The sequence below is a fragment of the Nicotiana tomentosiformis genome, chromosome 9 (assembly GCF_000390325.3).
Source record: "Nicotiana tomentosiformis chromosome 9, ASM39032v3, whole genome shotgun sequence".
Taxonomy (NCBI): Eukaryota; Viridiplantae; Streptophyta; class Magnoliopsida; order Solanales; family Solanaceae; genus Nicotiana; species Nicotiana tomentosiformis.
In genome coordinates this window covers 88,036,015-88,055,195 of record NC_090820.1, presented here as the reverse complement: position 1 = coordinate 88,055,195, position 19,181 = coordinate 88,036,015, and the positions used below count along the sequence as shown (strand labels likewise).

General features: G+C 39.6%; 1 protein-coding gene across 1 annotated transcript; it reads left to right on the top strand.

Moving 5' to 3' along the window:
* The first annotated feature begins 893 nt into the window (after nucleotides 1-893).
* On the top strand, nucleotides 894-2,898 carry LOC104089266 (heavy metal-associated isoprenylated plant protein 21-like). The gene is made up of 3 exons (XM_009594117.4): nucleotides 894-1,100; nucleotides 1,257-1,332; nucleotides 2,252-2,898. The coding sequence occupies exons 1-3, from the start codon at nucleotides 1,026-1,028 to the stop codon at nucleotides 2,545-2,547; spliced, it is 447 nt and encodes a 148-aa protein (XP_009592412.1). The 5' UTR covers nucleotides 894-1,025; the 3' UTR covers nucleotides 2,548-2,898.
* The last annotated feature ends 16,283 nt before the right edge of the window (nucleotides 2,899-19,181 follow it).

Below are 19,181 nucleotides of genomic sequence, written 5' to 3'. Positions count from 1 at the left end.
TCTATAACGGACTGTGTATTTAATATTGCAGAATATTCCTTATTGAATGCTATCGGGTGGCAGGAACTCGTTTGTTTTCATTAGCAATATTCCTTCGAGGGCTCTCCGGTGCCAACCGAAGTTGCTGTCCCCGGTCTTGGTTCCTACCTGTCTCACTTTCCGTCTATCTCTGGTTCCACGTGTCGCTCTATTATGTGAGTATTTAATGTGAACCGATTTTACCCTATACATACATCACCTAAAAAGTAGTAACTATATATAATTAGAGTTTAAGTTTTATGCATCAACAGTGTCAAAAATAATTATGTTATTAGGCCACTTACTAAATAATTATGGTTATACATTATTTTTCGATAAGCATTAATCAATAATCTAGTCGACCGATAACTAATATGCTATTACAAGCAGAGGCGGGCCCAGGATTTGAAAGTCCGGGGTGCACTTTTGGATTCAACCAAAATCTGCTTTGTATATTGGGTGCTCACTACTAATATATCACTATTTTCTATTGACATATACATATATACATGGAGTTTTTGCCGAACTTTACGGATGCCGGTGATCCCTCTCAGTATAGCATAGGTCGGCCTTTAATTACTGGTTGAACTTCACTGACAATGTATAAGAATCTTTACACTGTTTATGTATATAACCCTATATAATAAACCATAATAACTAAAATTTGTAACCCAAAATAAGGCAAGTAAGCTGCTAGAATATATACTCATAATAGGTAGGGATAACCCGGTGTATGAAGTATTTGCGTTCACGTAGAGTTCGGGAAAGGGGCACATCCCAAGGAGATGAAATGTAGACACCCTATCCTAAGGTAAGTATCAGTGCAAAAATTCTTTACGCTATGTATATAAATTAAATCCTACTATAAATACCATGCCCTGACAATCATTATGTCATAGTGTCACTCACCCAACTTCGTCCCTCCTCTCCACGCCCGTCTTCCTCTCATATTCGTTTCTTTTTCTTCTTTTGCTTTGCTTTTCTCATAAGAGAGGAAACTAGAAATTATGGGTGTCATGGACCATATAGTAAACTTTTTTACAATCACAACCAATACAAACAACAAGAAGAAATCAATGCAGGTTATAATTTTTCACTTTATATACTCATTTAAAGCTTGCTAAATTTCAAGTTTACATGTTCAAGAAGACTTCCTCAGGCTCTTTTCTCTTTTTTCTCTTTGCCTTTTCTTTTCTTTTATATATTTGTATTATTGAAAAATTGGATTTTTTTGGCAGACGGTTGAAATAAAAGTGAAAATGGACTGTGATGGATGTGAAAGAAGAGTCAAGAATTCTGTTAAGTATATGAAAGGTTCGTACAATGACTATTCTTCTTCTTCACAAAAAATAAAGAAGCTTTGTTCTTTAATTATAGGAAAGAGGGCCTTTCAAAGTTAAGAAAAAGTTCCACATTTAAAGTTATCAAAAGTCTTTGTTAATTCAAAATGCAGTTTTCTCAATAATACAAGCTTCTATGTCTCTAAGAAACCTACTTAGCGAAACGAAAATTTGAAGTTTATGGGTTCTGAACCTAAAACTCATTGCTCGTTTAGTTACTGGATTCGTAATTTAATATTTATACATATTTAATAAAAAAATTCTTTTAAAAGCTAACTAATTAAGTTGGAAATGTTACTTTTTTCTTTGAAATAGTCAACTGTATCATCTTTAATGAACTGTTACTTATTCTGTATTGTGGAATCTACCTTTTTAAGACGAAGCACATGTAAAGTTACCTGCTTTTTAATTGAGAGAAACTACTTTCCACCATCTTCATAAAAACTCTGCAAAAATACATTAACTTTGTTAGTTCCAACACGTTGTAATGTAAACTCTTATGTGACCATAGATGAAAACTTAGTACAAATATGTATACCCTAATAATGTATCTACATTGCCAGTGTTAAAAAATTTACACTGTCAGGTCATTTTTATTTAAGATTACAAATCTCATTTTTTATTTAGGCTTAACTTTAATATCCTTGGGATGAACTGATAGTGTAATTTTTTTTTTATAGTGTATATAACGTAAACTCATATTCTAAAAGATTTGTCTTATATCTATGTCAATTAGAGTAATTAATTAGCCTGTTGTAGAAGATTATCTATCTTATTTTTATGATTATTAACTATCTTTAATTACATTTAAGGTGACCTGATAAATTTTCTTGATTGTTTAACCAAATTTTTAGTTTCATGTGTAAATGAGCTCTTGGAAGTTGGGATTTCAGGTGTAAAAACAGTGGAAGTGAACAGAAAGCAAAGCAAAGTGACAGTTAATGGTTATGTTGATCCAAACAGAGTATTGAACAGAATAAAGAGTACAGGAAAAAGAGCAGAATTTTGGCCATATGTACCTTATAATGTGGTATATTATCCTCATGCACCTCAGGCCTATGACAAAAGAGCACCTGCTGGTATGGTTAAAAATGTAGCACAAGCACAACTTCCCCCTAATGCTACTGAAGAAGAAAAATTTGCTTACCTCTTCAGTGATGACAATCCAAGTGCTTGTTCCATTATGTGAAAAAGTAATATTGTTACGCACAGACGCATGTCTAGAATTTGAAGTTTGGAATTCCTACAACGGCTTCAAGTTAATACTGCAACAATAACTGAAGTTCACAGTTAAGTAGTTATAGATATTCAGTGGGTTTCTTACTATAAATACATCGTATGAGCACCTTCAACGGGTAAATCCCTGAGAAGGGCGAGTGCTTTAAAGCCAAAATACCCCCCCCCCCCCACTTATAGGTATAGCAAGAAGAGTTTATAGATGTAGCTATCGTATGATCAAACCGAGTTAAAGAGAGCATGTAACGGATCAGTGGAAGAGTAAATTAATGAAATCGGCACAATGTTTTGTTGTTCCTTTCGAGATGAATGTCGTCAAGTTGCCTTTGTGAATTATCTGTTATAACAGGTTAAAACACATCGTTAAAAATATATATATATATTTTTTTACATTATTAATATTTGTAAGTTAAATCCTTTTAAGCTTTATGTTTAAGCAATTCGAATGAAAGAGCTAGCTGCCGATGAAGTTAATTTTTGGCCTTAAATTTTTCTTTGAGGTAAACATTCAGGTACATTGCTGAATAAAAGGATTGGAAGTGGAACTAGAATTTAAATTTGATGGGTCTAACTTTTAAAGTTTTTAACATTGAACTTATTAAAATTTTAAAATATATGAGTTCGGGCTAGTTTGCGTCAGAATATACGAAGTTCGGATGAACCAGATGCTATACGGCTACATTGTCTCTGATTGCACTAGTTAGAAAAGGATACGGAAGGGGTTGGTTTGCTTTACACATGGACATTTAAATAGGAAGCGGGTCTAGAATTTAGTGAAATGAATAAGGTACAATAATTATGTACCTAACATTCCTATGTGATAATATGGACAAAGTATAAACCATATCTTTTAATGGGTAAAAGGCAGTGGGCGAGTGTTAGGCGTCAGCACTGAATTACTTTCGAATTCCTTAGGCTCAAGTAGTAAACGATCGTTTCGTAATTCCAGTATTTTGCATAAGTAATGCAATGTTTGTTTGGTTGGCGTGGTTTGGCCTCGAATAATTGCTAAAACCTGCATAAGTTAGGCTAGAATATATTTGTGTATTATTTTATATGTGGTAGAATATAAAAATAACAGTACATGTACTTAAAATATGCTAATAAGTGTATATAAAGACAAAATATCGTTAACTAAAAATTACGCTGGGTGGACCTTTTTAAGATCATCGTTTAAATTTTGGTCCTGGTAAGATAAGTCCTGGAAAATATAGCCTCCGATCAGAATTTTAAAAGCGCTCTTGGCGATCGCCAGAATTTTCCAATATGAAAAAAGATGGTGATTACCATATTTTATGACAAATTTTGGTGATCACCATATGAAAATTTCTGGCGATTTTCAGGTTTTGTAGAAAATTCCGGTGATCACTATATGAAAAATTCTGGCGATTTTCATATTTTATGGCAAATCCTAGTGATCGCCATGTGAAATATTCTAGCGACTGTCCCGAGCACTTCCAGAAATTCTGATCGAAGGTTATTTTTTAAGACTTCTTTTACTAGGGTCAAATTTTAAACAACGGTACCAAATAATCCTATTTGTGTAGATCACCCTATCGTTTAAGTAGGCAATCTCGCATAACAATGGCTATATTGTTTTCATCGCATAACAATTCTCAAATTATTGCATGAATAACTCATACATTATACATCTTATATATCATTTGATTCATCGATTAAAAAAAATAATTAGTTCATGAAATTATGTTTGTGAAATTCAGAACAAAATTTGAATTTAAACTTTGAAAAGAGTTTCAAGTTGAAGTTATAGTTTGAAGGTGTAATTCAAGCGAATTTTTTCAAACCTTCAATTTTAATTTCACAACTTTTCAACTTTCGCAAAAATTTCTTTCATCTAACTATAACTTTCCAAATACAACTAAATTTTGACAAACTCTTTCCAACTTCAATTTCAAATAATTTTCCTAACTTCATATATATTTGTCCAAACATGAGACGACCGAAAGTATTAGCGGATCACAATTCACAACTTGTTATCTTCATTGTGGTCCTAAAAAGTGTAAAATGATTCTTTTCTTTGCTCAAAAGGAGAGGCCAGTGGTAGAGGAATGTCAAATCACCCAAAAACGAAATGAAAAAAATAGAATAATATAAAAAGAAAAGGCTAAGGGAGAAAGAGGAAGATGGATTCAAATTGAAGACAAAACTTTGTAGGACTTTGCCATTGTGGTGATAGCTAGAATCTTATTCTTCAAACAAAATAGATATCGAATTTAAGCTTTAAGATTACAAAAATGTAGCTTATATTACCAGCTTAGTTGTCACTTTTATACTGCCTTTCATACAGCTAATGATGCACTCATTATTAATAATCTTTGCTTACCTTTACTATTTACCAACTTATTAAACCAAAAGTGAGTAGCTACTATCTTTGGTACATATTATTTGTCTTTAAGATAATAAGCTTAATTAAAAAAATATCCATCTAACTACCAATTAAGTTTTTTCTTTAACTGTCCATTTAATTATCATTCTAATACTTGGAGTAGTGAGTGTCATTTGAGGGAAACAAAATAATAAATGCATACATGCTTGTTGTATTTCTAAAAGGTACGTCCAATATTTTGAAACAACTAGTCAATTTTCCAAAATGACAAAAATATGGTGGGGAGGTAGTAGTATTATGGCTTCAATTAGTAATATTGGTTTACGTAAAAGTTTACCTCTTTTTACAGTAGGTTGAGTAAATGGTTGTGGATCCACAACACAAGCAATAGCTTTTATCTAAATTTTATATATATATATATATATATATATATATATATATATGTGTGTGTGTGTGTGTGTATGTATATATGCGTGTGTACTAAGAAACTCATTAAATATATAATTATTAAATTTCTAATTCAGTTATTAGTACTTAGAAATCACTATCCTAATATCTCGAATTCATAAAGTTCAAATTGTAAATTTTCCTTTACAATTAAGTCATTGTTTATCCTCAAAAATGGATAATAATTAAATTTATATGTGGTTTTAAGGATATGTGGCTTAATTTAATACACGTTTAACTCGAGATTTATTTATGAGTACAAATATTACGAGTGCATCATTATGTGGTTGCACGATGTCTTCAGCGTCCTCGTCGTTGAAAGATACGGTTCGCTCTGGTCCATAATCTCGAGTCTATTTTTCCCTTGCAATGGACACCTTAGTGCGCTTTAACATCGGCCCTTGGGGGCGTCAACTCCACCAATGATCATGTTAATGACGTGCTGAGGTTCCTAATGCTCGATCTACTTGTTGGAGTCCCTATTCCTGAAGTGATTTTTGGCTCGATCACTCTGAAATTCTCGGAGGTATCCATTATTGAATAACCGGGCTACTTCTTCTCTCAATTGTCGGCACTCTTCGGTTTTGTGGCCGTGTGTGCCATGATACTTACACATTAGGTTGGGGTCCCTTTGGGCAGGATCAAATTGCAATGGTCGAGGCCACTTAGTATCTTTAATGCGTCCGATGGCTGATACGATGCCGACAGCATCGATGCTAAAGTTGTACTCCGATAACCTTGGTGCCTCCTTAGACCCGATGGGTCTGTCGAAACCGTTTTTGCTCACAAGTCTCCGATTATTATGACCTCAATATCTCCTTCTTTCACTCCTCACAGGGTTGTGTCCGAACCCATTACCCCTTTGATCTCCATTGTATGCCTGATACCGATCTATGTTCGGTCTTGGTTCATGATCGACGTGTCATGACCCAATTTCACCTATAGATCGTGATAGCGCCCAACATCACCGCTAGGCAAGCCAAATAGTGAATTAGACATATATTTCCTCTTTTAATAAGTTTCCGAGTAATTAAACTTTCCTTATTTGCAGATTTAAGAAAATTAAAGTTTTAAATAAATAAAACCAAGTAGTAGTTCAAAACCACAATTCTGCTAGTATGTATGCCAAGACCTGATATCACAAGTATATGAGCATCTAGTAGATTATACAAAATTCTAACTACTGTCTGAATATAAAATAGACAGAACACAAATACAAAAGAGAGACTCTAGGGGCTGTAGAACGGCTTAGGAAGCAGCTCATCACTAGGCCTCAAGATATCTGGGATACGCGCCGGTAGGACCGCCTGATGCACCTGTCTCAAATCCTGCACAAAAAGTGCAGCAAGTATAGCATGAGTACGTAAACAATGTGTACCCAGTAAGTATCAAGTCTAATCTCGAAGAAGTAGTGACTAGGGGTCGACTTCAACACTTACTATGGGCTAACAATATGAATAAAGAAATTTCTAAATAACATGAGTAATGTAAGTAATAATAATAACTCATCAACAAGTAGGAGCAAATAGTTCTTCCACAATTCGTAATAATCTCAGATAGATCACTTTCTTTACAAATCGTAACCTAGGTATGGTTAGGCACCAAGTATTATTAAGCACGATTTATGCCGAGGTCATACGGCTCGATCCAGAATAATGTGTACACTGCCAAGGGTCGAGCGGCACGAACCATAGATACATCTATCTACTGCCGAGGCGTTCGGCCCGCTCCACAAGAAGAGAGGATAATTTATAATCATTTATCTCAACCGTTATTAAAGGCTAATACACAAGGTACCACAAATTCCATTAATGGTCTTCCATAATAGTCAACAAGTTTTAAGTAATTTAGGTACTTTGATTAACAAGTAGGGTGCCAACATTTTAATTAATCCATAATTTGGGCCCTAGACTACCCGGACATTAGCATGAATAGTAGCTACGCACGGACTCTCGTTACCTCGTGCGTACGTAGCCCCCATAATTTGAAGCAAATAATAATAATTTAAATCACCTATGGGGAGAATTTCCTCTTACAAGGTTAGACAAGAGACTTACCTTGTCTCAAAGCTTACTTTCCGGTCTACAATTGTGCTTTAAGCACTCAACTCGGTGCCAAACGACTCGAAACTAGTCAAATATTTTATAAAATAATCAATACGATCTCAAAAGTTCATATTCTAGCTATTAAAGTGGTTACCCAATCCCAATTAAAGAATTCCTAAAATTCATCTCCGGACCCACGTGCCCGGATTTCAGAAATTTTCGAAAAAAGTTGTTACCCATAACCTCACTAACTCAAATGTATAATTTTCACTCAATTCCATAGCCATTTTCGCGGTTAAATCTCTTCTTTTTTTTTTTTTTATCATAACCTAGGTTTTTCATCTAAACCCATGATTTTTCTAATTTTTCATGTTAAATCTACCCATAATATATGTATTTAATTCACATTGTGTAGAAATTACTTACATCAAAGTTGCTAGATGAATACCCCTCTCAAAAAGCTCCAAAATTGCTCAAGAATGGAGAAAATGGGCTCAAAAATGGTTGCGAAGCCACTGCTGCACCTGCGCTTCCGCTTCTTCAGAAAATCCTCGCACGTGCGGTCCTCCTCAGCTGGCCAAACTCCGCACCTGCGGACCAAAGGACCGCTTCTGCCCGTCCGCTTTTGCGACGATACTTCCGCACCTGCTGCTCGTGCCGCTTCTGCGCTCTCTTCCTTCGCACCTGCGCTGCGCTAAAAACTCCGCTCTTGCGATCTCTGGGCTGCCCCTGGCTAGTCCGCTTCTACGACTTGTGGCTCGCTTCTGCGAGCTCGCACCTGCGGCTGGCTAAGCGCATGTGCGATTGCAGCAGAAGCTGGAAGCTTTAGCTGCTCCTCCTAAGTCCAAGCTTGGTCTGAGCCTCGTCCTATTAACACCCGAGGCCCCCGGGGCCCCGTCCGAACATACCAACAAGTTTGAAATCATAAAATGGACTGGCTCGAACTCTCAGAAAGCATAAAACAATATCAAAACTAAGAATCATACCCCCAAACCAAATTGATTCAACTTAGAAACTTTAAGTTCTTCAAGCTTACTCCAAACGTGCCGAAACATACTTAAACTACTCGGAATGACACCAAAATTTGCGTGCAAGTCTTAAATCACCATACGGAACTATTTCCAGGCTTGGAATTCCAAAAAGACCTCGAATACTCCAAAACCTACTCCAAACCAAATTTGAATAACTTTAAACCTTCAAATAGCCAACTTTCACTATTAAGCGCTGAAACACTCCCGGGTCATCCAAAATCCGATTCGAATATATGCCCAAGTCCAAAATCATCATACAAACCTATCGGAACCGTCAAATCCTGATTCTGAGGTCGTTTACTCAACACGTTGACCGAAGTCAAACTTAGCCTTTTAAAGCCAAACTAAGGAACCAAGTGTTCCGATTTCAACCCGAACCCTTCCAATCCCTGAACTAACCATCCCCGCAAGTCATAAAATAGCAAAAGCACATATGGGAAGTCTTATTTAGGGAAATGGGGTCCTAGAAGGTAAAATGACCGGTTCGGTTGTTACATCCTCCACCTCTTAAACAAATGTTCGTCCTCGAACGGGTTTAGAATTATACCTAAAGTGTTGAATAAGTGTGGATATCTTCTCCGCATGTCCTCCTCGGCCTCCCAAGTTGCCTTCTCGACTGGTTGGCCCCTCCACTGAACCTTTACCACAGAGATCCTCTTGGACATCAACTGGCAAACCTGCCTATCAACAATGGCAATTGGCTCTTCCACATAGCCCAGGCTCTCATCTAACTGAACCGTGATATAGTCTATCACATACGACCTGTCGGCATGATACCTCCGGAGCATAGAAACGTGGAAAATTTGATGAACTCCAGATAGACAGGGAGGCAAAGTAAGCTCATAAGCAACCTCCCCAACTCGTCTCAACACCTTAAATGGGCCTATAAACCTTGGGCTTAACTTTCTCTTCTTCCCGAACCTCATGATTCCCTTCATCGGTGAGACTTTCAAGAGAACCTTCTCACCCACCATAAATGATAAATCACGTGCCTTCTAATCCGCGCAACTCTTCTGTATGGACTGTGCTGTGCGAAGTCGCTCCTGAATCAACTTTACATTTTCCAAGGCATCTTTTACCAGATCAGTACCATATAACTTAGCCTCGCCGAGCTCAAATCATCCGATGGGAGAACGACATCACCGACCATATAAAGCCTCAAATGGAGCCATCTCGATGCTGGACTGATAATTGTTGTTGTAAACAAACTCGGCCAAAGGCAAGAATCGATCTCACTACCCTCCGAAGTCAATCACACATACTCTGAGCATATCTTCCAAGATCTAAACTGTCAGCTCTGTCTGCCCTTCGGTCTGCGGATGAAAAGTTATGCTGAGCTCTACTCGGGTCCCCAACTCACTCTATACTGTTCTCTAGAAATGTGAAGTAAACTGATGGCCTCTATCTGATATGATGGAAACAGGCACGCCATGTAACCGAACTATCTCCTGAATATAAATCTAGGCCAACCTCTCTCAAGTATACGTAGTCACAACCGGAATGAAGTGTGCTGACTTGGTCAACCTGTTGACAATGACCCAAATTGCATCAAAATTTCTAAAGGTCTGCGGAAACCCAACTACAAAATCCATAGTAATGCACTCCCACTTCCACTCAGGTATAGTCATCTGCTGGAGGAGGACACCTGGCCTCTGGTGCTCATACTTAACCTGCTGGCAATTAAGACACTTCGCAACATACTCAACTATGCCCTTCTTCATCCGCCGCCACCAATAATGCTGCCTCAGGCCGCGATACAATTTCGTTACACTTGGATGAATAGAATACCGAGAACTGTGTGCCTCCCCTAGAATCTTCTCCCTCAAGCCATCAATATTTGGAACACATAAGTGACCCTAGAGTCGCAAAACATTATCTTCGCCGATAGTAACCTCCTTGGCACCACCCCGTAGTACCGTCTCTCGGAGAACCAACAAGTGTGGATCATCAAACTGGTGAACTTTGATCTACTCAAATAGTGAAGCTTGGGCAACGACACATGCAAGAACTCGGTTGGGCTCTAAAATATCCAACCTCACAAGTATGTTAGCCAAGGACTGAATGTCCAAAGCTAGTGGCCTCTCCTCTGGTGAAATGAAGGCCAAACTACCCATACACTCCGCCTTTCTGCTCAAGGCGTCTGCAGCTACATTCGCTTTGCCCGGATGATAAAGGATGGTGATATCATAATCCTATAGTAACTCAAGCCACCTGCGCTGCCTCAAATAGAGATCCCTCTGCTTGAACAAATGTTGCAGGCTACGATGATCGGTGTAAACCTCACAGAACATCCCATAAAGATAATGCCTCCAGATCTTAAGAGCATGAACAATCGCGGCCAACTCTAAATCGTGTACAGGGTAATTCTTCTCGTGCGTCTTCAGCTGACGTGAAGCATATGCGATAACTCGCCCCTCCTGCATCAATACAAAACCCAAACCAACGCATGAAGCGTTGCAATACACAGTATACATCCCCGAACCGGAAGGTAACACTAGAACCAGTGTCGTAGTCAAAGTTGTCTTGAGCTTCTGAAAGCTCGCCTCACAATCATCGGACCAACGAAACGGAGCACCCTTCTTGGTAAATCTAGTCAAAGGTGCTGAAATAGATGAGAAGCCCTCCACAAACCGACGATAATACCCTGCTAACCCCAGGAAGCTCTTGATCTCAGTCGTTGTGGTAGGATGAGGCCACCTCTGAACTACCTCAATCTTCTTGGGATCAACCTTAATACCCTCTCCCGATACAACATGTCCCAAGAATTCCACAAAATCTAGCCAGAACTCATACTTGGAGAACTTTGCATATAGTTTCTATTCCCGCAAGGTCTGGAGTACTATCTCAGATGTTGCTCGTGCCCCTTCATGCTACACGAGTAGATCAAAATGTCATAAATGAAGAAAATAACAAACGAATCAATATAAGACCTGAACACCCTGTTCACTAAATCCATAAACGTCGCCGAGGTGTTAGTCAAGCCAAAGAACATTACTAAAAACTCATAATGGCCATATCTAGTCTAGAAAGTAGTCTTCGGAACATCCGAATCCCGAATCTTTAACTGATGGTACCCCGATCTCAAATCGATCTTAGAGAACACCCTGGCAACCTGCAACTGGTCAAACAAATCATCAATCTGCGGCAACGGGTACTTGTTCTTGATGGTAACTTTGTTCAACTGGTGGTAATCAATGCACATCCGCATAGTCCCATATTTCTTCTTTACAAATAACACTGGTGCCCACCAAGTTGATACCGTTGGTCTGACGAACCCCTTTGCTAGAAACTCCTCAAGCTACTCCTTTAACTCATTTAGCTCTCTCGGAGCCATGCGGTATGGTGGAATAGATATAGGCTGGTCACCTGGAGCCAAATCAATACAGAAATCGATATCACGATCTGGTGGCATTCTTGGAAGATCCGAAAGAAACACATCGGAGAACTCTCGGACCACGGGCACTGAATCAATCGTCGGAGTCTCTGTGATAGTATCCCGAACATAGGATAGATAGGCCAAGCATCCCTTCTCGACTATGTGTCGAGCCTTCATGAAAGAAATAACCAGACTAGGTGTACAGACAGACGAACCCTTCCACTCCAATCTAGGCAACTCTGGCATTACCAAGGTAATAGTCTTGGCATGGCAATCAAGGATGGCGTGGTATGGAGATAACCAATCCACCAGGATGACCTCAAAGCCGGTCATATCAAGCAACAGAAGATCCGCCCTAGTCTCATAACCAATGAACGTAACAATGCAGGACCGGTAGATCCGATCCATAATAATAGAATCGCCTACTAGTGTGAACACATACACAGGAGTACCCAAGGACTCACGATGAACACCCAAGGAATGAGCAAATAGAGATGAAACATATAAATATGTAAACCCTGGATCAAATAATACCAAAGCATCCATACCACAGACAGAAATAGTACCTGTGATCAGGGCATCTGAGGCCACTGCATCTGGTCGGGCTGGAAAGGCATAGAATCTGGCTGGAGCACCCCCTGGCTGGCCTCCACCTCTAGGACGACCCCTACCCACCTGCCCTCTGCCCCTGGGCAGCCGGACGGCTAGTGGAACAACTGTTGCTGTAATCATAGGCTGTTGACCCTACTACACTGCCTTACCCCGAAGCCGGGGTAGAACCTCTGCACATAGCTGAGATCCCCGCACTCGAAACAACCTCTCGGTACGGTAGACTACTGACCTGAAGTCTGACCTTGATAGCCTGAATACCCACTAGAGGATCCCTGAATAACTAGCGAATGGTAAGAACTCTCCGGATGGCACTGAAATAAGGTTTCACTGGAGCACCCTGAGGAGGCGGGGGTGCTGGATATGTAGGCCTGCAAGACTGACCCTTCACGAACTTACCCCTGCCCCCAGCCGGGGCTCCACTAAACTCCCCAAAATACAGGAACCGCTTATCCCTAGTATCCTACTCCCGAGCACGCTGACGTGCGCCTTGGATCCTCCGAGTTATCTCTACAACTAGCTCATAAGAAGTCCTCATCTCAACCTCTAGGGCCATAGTGGCCTGGCTGGTAGAGTGCAATCTTGCAATGAACCTCCACACCCTCTCTGCATCGATCAGAAGTATCATAAGTGCATGACGAGACAACTCAGAGAATCTCGGCTCAATGTCGGTCACTGACATCTGGCCCTGCTGGAGTTGCTCAAACTGAAATCGTAACTCTTCCCTCTGAGAGGGTGGAATATATTTGTCCAAAAAGAGGCGTGTGAACTGGTCCCAAGTCATGGGAGGAGAGCCTTCTAGTCTGCTAAGAAGATAAGACTTCCACCATCTACGGGCCCTGCCCTCCACCTGGAAAGTAGTGAAATCTACCTCGTGATACTCCAATATCCTCAGGTTGTGCAGTCTGTCCCTGCACCGGTCGATAAAGTCCTGGGGGTCCTCGTGTCGCTCACCTCCGAAGATAGGAGACTGTAGCCGAGTCCATCTGTCCAATAGCCTATTTGGATCGATGGCCTCATCTGGTATGGCTGTTGCAATTGGCTGAGCTCCACCCACGGGTAGTGCGCCCGGGGTCTGATATACTGCAGCTGCGTGCCCTGGAGCCTGAGCGGTAGGGGTCTGTGCTCCCCCTCCTGCTTGAGATGTGTCAGGGTCTACTGAAAATAAATCAGCTTGAGTCATATAATCCATGAATCGTAGCATACGACCTATGACCTCCTGGAATCCCAGTGCGGACATGAAATCCACCAGGGTTGGTCCTGGTGCAGGCACCTCACCCTGCTCCTTAACAATGGGATCCTCTACTGGATCCACTGGTGTAACTGGAGCAACTCTAGGATGCCCTCATCCTCTACCACGAACTGGAGCCCTCCCCCGGCCTCTGCCTCGGCCTCTAGCGATATGGGGAGCATCTCCTCCATGGTCCGGTACATCCGTTGTGCGCATTCTCACCATTTGTGAGAGAATGAGAGAAAACTACTTAGTACTACATCAACTGCACGATAAGAGATGAAGAAAAAGTAGTTTCCTAACACCATATAGCCTCTCGAAGATAAGTACGGACGTCTCCGCATCGATCCGTAAGACTCTATTAGGCTTGCTCATAACTTGTGAGACCTACGTGAACCTAGTGCTCTGATACCATGTTGTCACAACCCAATTTCACCTATAGGTCGTGATGGCATCCAACATCACTGCTAGGCAAGCCAACTAGTGAATTAGACATATATTTCCTCATTTAATAAGTTTCCGAGTAATTAATCTTTCCTTATTTGCAGATTTAAGAAAATTAAAAGTTTAAATAAATAAAACCAAGTAGTAGTTCAAAATCACAATTCTACTAGTGTGTGTGCCAAGACTTGGTGTCATACACATATGAGCATCTAGTAGATTATACAAAATTCTAACTACTGTTTGAACATAAAATAGACATAACACAAATACAAAAGAGAGACTCTAGGGGCTGCAGAACGACATAGGAAGCAGCTCACAACTAGGCCTCGGGATATCTGGGATATGTGCCGGTAGGACCGCCTGATGCACCTGTCTCAGATCCTGCACAAAAACTGCAGCAAGTGTAGCATGAGTACATAAACAACGTGTACCCAGTAAGTATCAAGTCTAATCTCGAAGAAGTAGTGACGAGGGGTCGACTTCAACACTTACTATGGGCTAGCAATATGAATAAAGAAATTTCTAAATAACATGAGTAATGTACGTAATAATAATAACTCATCAACAAGCAAGAGCAAATAGTTCCTCCACAATTCATAATAATCTCTAATAGATCACTTTCTTTACAAATCGTAACCTTTCAAACCATAATATAGTATAAGGTATGGTTAGGCACCAAGTATTATTAAGCTCGATTTATGTCGAGGTCGTACGGCCCGATCCAGAATAATGTGTACACTACCGAGGGTCGAGCGGCACGAACCATAGATACATCTATCTACTGCCGAGGCATTCGGCCCGCTCCACAAGAAGAGGGGATAATTTATAAGGATTTATCTCAACCGTTATTAAAGGCTAATACACAACGTACCACAAATTTCATTAATGGTCTTCCACAATTTATTCAACAAGTTCTAAGTAATTAAAGTACTTTGAAAGTTGTTACCCATAACTTCACTAAATCAAATGTATAATTTTTACTCAATTCCATAGCCATTTGCATGGTTAAATCTCATTTTTTTTTATCAAAACCTAGGTTTTTCATCTAAACCCATGATTTTCCAAATTTTTCATGTTAAATCTACCCATAATCTATGTATTTAACTCACATTGTGTAAAAATTACTTACTTCAAAGTTTCTAGGTGAATACCCCTCTCAAGAAGCTCCAAAATCGCCCCAAGAATGGAGAAAATGGGCTCAAAAATGGCTAAGCCCCGTTTTAAGATATTCTGCCCAGCAGGTCTTTCGCACCTGCGAAGCCACTACCACACATGTGCTTCCGCTTTTGCGGAAATATTCTCACATGTGCGGTCCTCCCCAGCTGGCCAACTTCACACCTGTGGACCAATGGACCGCTTCTGCGACGATACTTCTGCACCTGCGGCCCGTGCCGCTTCTGCGCTCTCTTCCTTCGCACCTGCACGCTCGCAGGTGTGCCAAAAACTCTGCTCCTGTGATCTCTGGGCTACCCCTGGCTGGTCCGTTTCTGCGGCTTATGGCTCGCTTCTGTGAGCTCGCACTTGTGGCTGGCCAAGCGCAAGTGTGATTGAGAGCAGAAGCTGGAATCTTCAGCTGCTGCTCCTAAGTCCAAGCTTAGTTCGAGCCTCGTCCGATTAACACCCGAGGCCCCCGGGGCCTGGTCCGAACATACCAACAAGTTTGAAATCATAAAATGTACTCGCTCGAACTCTCAGAATGCATAAAACAATATCAAAACTAAGAATCATACCCCAAACCAAATTGATTCAACTTAGAAACTTCAAGTTCTTCAAGCTTACTCCAAACGTGCCGAAACATACTTAAACTATTCGGAATGACACCAAAATTTGCGTGCAAGTCTTAAATCACCATACGGAACTATTCCCAGGCTTGGAATTCCAAACAGACCTCGAATACTCCAAAACCTACTCCAAACCAAATTTGAAGAACTTTAAACCTTCAAATAGCCAACTTTCACTATTAAGCGCTGAAACGCTCCCGGGTCGTCCAAAATCCGATTCGAACATATGCCCAAGTCCAAAATCATCATACAAACCTATCAGAACCGTCAAATCCTAATTTTGAGGTCGTTTACTCAACACATTGACCGAAGTCAAACTTAGCCTTTTAAAGCCAAACTAAGGAACCAAGTGTTCCGATTTCAACCCGAACCCTTCCAATCCCTGAACTAACCATCTCCACAAGTCATAAAATAACAAAAGTATGTACGGGGAGTCTTATTTAGAGGAACGAGGTCCTAGAAGGTAAAATGACCTATTGGGTCGTTACACGACATCACTTTTGGATCTGTCACTAGTTTTGACGGCCCATCGTTTTCGACCCTAATTTTTTATTGGTTCCTGTTATGGACGTCGGCCCAAGTTACCGTCGGGTATTCTATCAAATTTTGTTTTAACTACTGCGAAGCCAATGAACTTTGGGTATTGAGTCCTTGGGTGAATGACTGAACAACCCAATCATCCGCGACTGGAGGCAGATCCATCCATTCCATTTGAAACCCCGACACGAATTTTTTGAGCATCTCGTTATCACTTTGCTTTACCTTGAAAAGGTCTCACTTCCCAGTCTCGACTTTGATGGCCCCGGCGTGCGCTTTTACAAAGGCATCTACAAGCATAGCAAATGAGTCAATAGAATTAGGGGGTAATTTGTGATACCATATCATAGCCCTTTTTGACGAGCTCTCTCCGAACTTTTCAGCAGAACGGATTCGATTTCGTCATCTTCCAAGTCGCTCCCTTTGATGGCACATGTGTAGGAGGTCACATGTTCATTTGGATCAGTTGTTCCATTACACTTCGGAATTTTGGGTATACGAAACTTCTTTGGGATCGGCTTTGGAGTTGCGCTTTGAGGGAAAAGGCTTTTGGACAAATTTCTTGGAATCCAGGCCCTTCAGTATCGGTGGTGCTCCTGGGATTTGATCGACCCTAGAGTTATAGGTCTCCACTTTTTTTGTCATTGGCTTCGATTTTCTTTTCTCCCGATTCCATCTATTTTGTCAGTTCCTCAAGCATCTTTATTATCTCGAGGTTTGTCCCGGGTTATGCTTCACCCGGCCTTTCTGTTGACGGTTCATTTCTACGAGCGTTTTCCCGGGATGGTTCGGGCTCAACTCTGCTGGGGGCACGACTTTGGTTCTGCAACTGGGCTATTGCTGCCTATTGAGCCTGTAACATTTCGAAGATCACCCGCAAGTTGATCGCATCACCTTCGCTATCGTGTGTACTCCAGGCTATTGACCGAGCTCCCCCGCGAATGTTTTTTTTGGAGTCAGTAGGCAAGTTTGCTTCGATAGCCACGTGTGAGTTAGAATCGATCGGATCCGCGACTGGACCATATCCTTGAGGGCCGATTTGAAGATTGAAGACTTCGGAGAATATTACCAAGTCGCTACGCACGACTAACAAAGGGCCTAATGTCCATGCCTAACCGGATATCGCGGTGCGAATCTCAGCTTTTATCGGTGATCGGCAAAACGAAAGATTTTTACCTTTTTTAGAATTGTACTTAGGGTAAAACTCTCCTGCTATATAAAGGGGAAAGATTATTACTCATAGGGACATTGTAACATGCATATCAAGGTAATATACTCTTATTTTCTCTGTTATTCAAAGTTCTTACTTTTGTTCATCAGTTCTTCATAAGTGTGAGCCCGGGATCGAAGGCAGGCATTTCATTAAGACGTTACTGAATCCGGGATCACTCTCCTTATTGGTTTGACAATATATTACGTCCTTTATCTGTTTAATCTAATGCCCTTTATCATTTATTGAATTAATCCGCATATTCTTAAAATCACATATAAATTTAATTGTCATCCATTTTTTAGGGTAAACAGTTACATTTACCTTAAATATAAACCAATATCGACTCTATCTAGAAAATAAAATCAATTTTGCATGTAAGTTGTTCTTCTGTATTGATTTATGCGTCTTTAATATTATTACTACTTCTTTTCCTGTAAAAGTCCAACGTGTTTCTTGTTTTTCTTTTTTTAACACAACAAATATTTCATTAAACAATCAAACTAAAATAGAGTTACATTAGGTAAATATCTCATCAGAACAAAGAATAGAAATTAATAAAGGATAAAGAATCCCAAATTACACAAGTCACATACAATAAAGTTGCCCGAACAAAAGAAAATGAGTCATCAGTTTATTAGCGTCCGGCTAATAATGAGCTTCTTGTTAATTAATTGGAGAATTACATAATAATACACTCGACAAGTTAACCATGCAACCGGATGACCCAAATTTAAGTTTACAAATATGTAGCCCAATATTAGTTGGTTCAGATCAGAAAACAACATTCATGCCCTTTTTTATTCTAACGCAAATTTTTTATGTTTTTTTTTCATTCTCTTTCTTACCCAAGTTTATACATTCCTATTCCAACTATAAAAATACAAAAAATAGACCTAAACTCTCTTATTCTCCAAGTTCTATATAGATGAATTTGCTCCAAAATTTCTGATTTGGCAGAAAAATCAACAAGGAAAGAAAAATTTGAAAGTTCATGATTTAGCAGAGAAATCAAGGAAAAAAATTAACTTTATACATAAATTGTTCGAAAAAAGTAAGAAAAATACAAAAAAATTATTTTCAGTTTTAACTGCATCTGTACAGTACATGTATAATGATGTATAACTTTGTATAAACTTGTATATGAAATGTTGAATAATGTATACCAGTATTTCGCTGGCATAGAAAAGCAAAACCAGTGTTAATAGAAAATATAGTGAATATGAAATAAAAGCAAAAAGAAAAATCTAAATAAAAAGTAACCAAAACAAAAGCAAAAGGGAACTCTGGCAAAACAAAAATAAAAAACATGCAACAAAACTAAAATTACTACGGTGAAAGAGAAACATACTTCAAAAGAAAGATCAATGTTGGATAACAGTATTTTCACACCTCATATACAATATTATACAACATTATACTCTTATTATAATTTTATATAATGTTATATAATATTGTATAATGATGTATAACGGTGTATACAAAACTGGATTTCAACTTCAACTTCCTTCTTCAACTAGTATGGTTCC

What these genes read in the sequence shown, in the direction of transcription:
- LOC104089266 (XM_009594117.4), top strand. Translation starts at nt 1,026, where the DNA reads ATGGGTGTCATGGACCATATAGTAAACTTTTTTACAATCACAACCAAT. An exon ending in ACAAGAAGAAATCAATGCAG is followed by an intron (nt 1,101 to 1,256) that starts GTTATAATTTTT and finishes TTTTTTTGGCAG; the next exon opens with ACGGTTGAAATAAAAGTGAA. An exon ending in TTCTGTTAAGTATATGAAAG is followed by an intron (nt 1,333 to 2,251) that starts GTTCGTACAATG and finishes TTGGGATTTCAG; the next exon opens with GTGTAAAAACAGTGGAAGTG.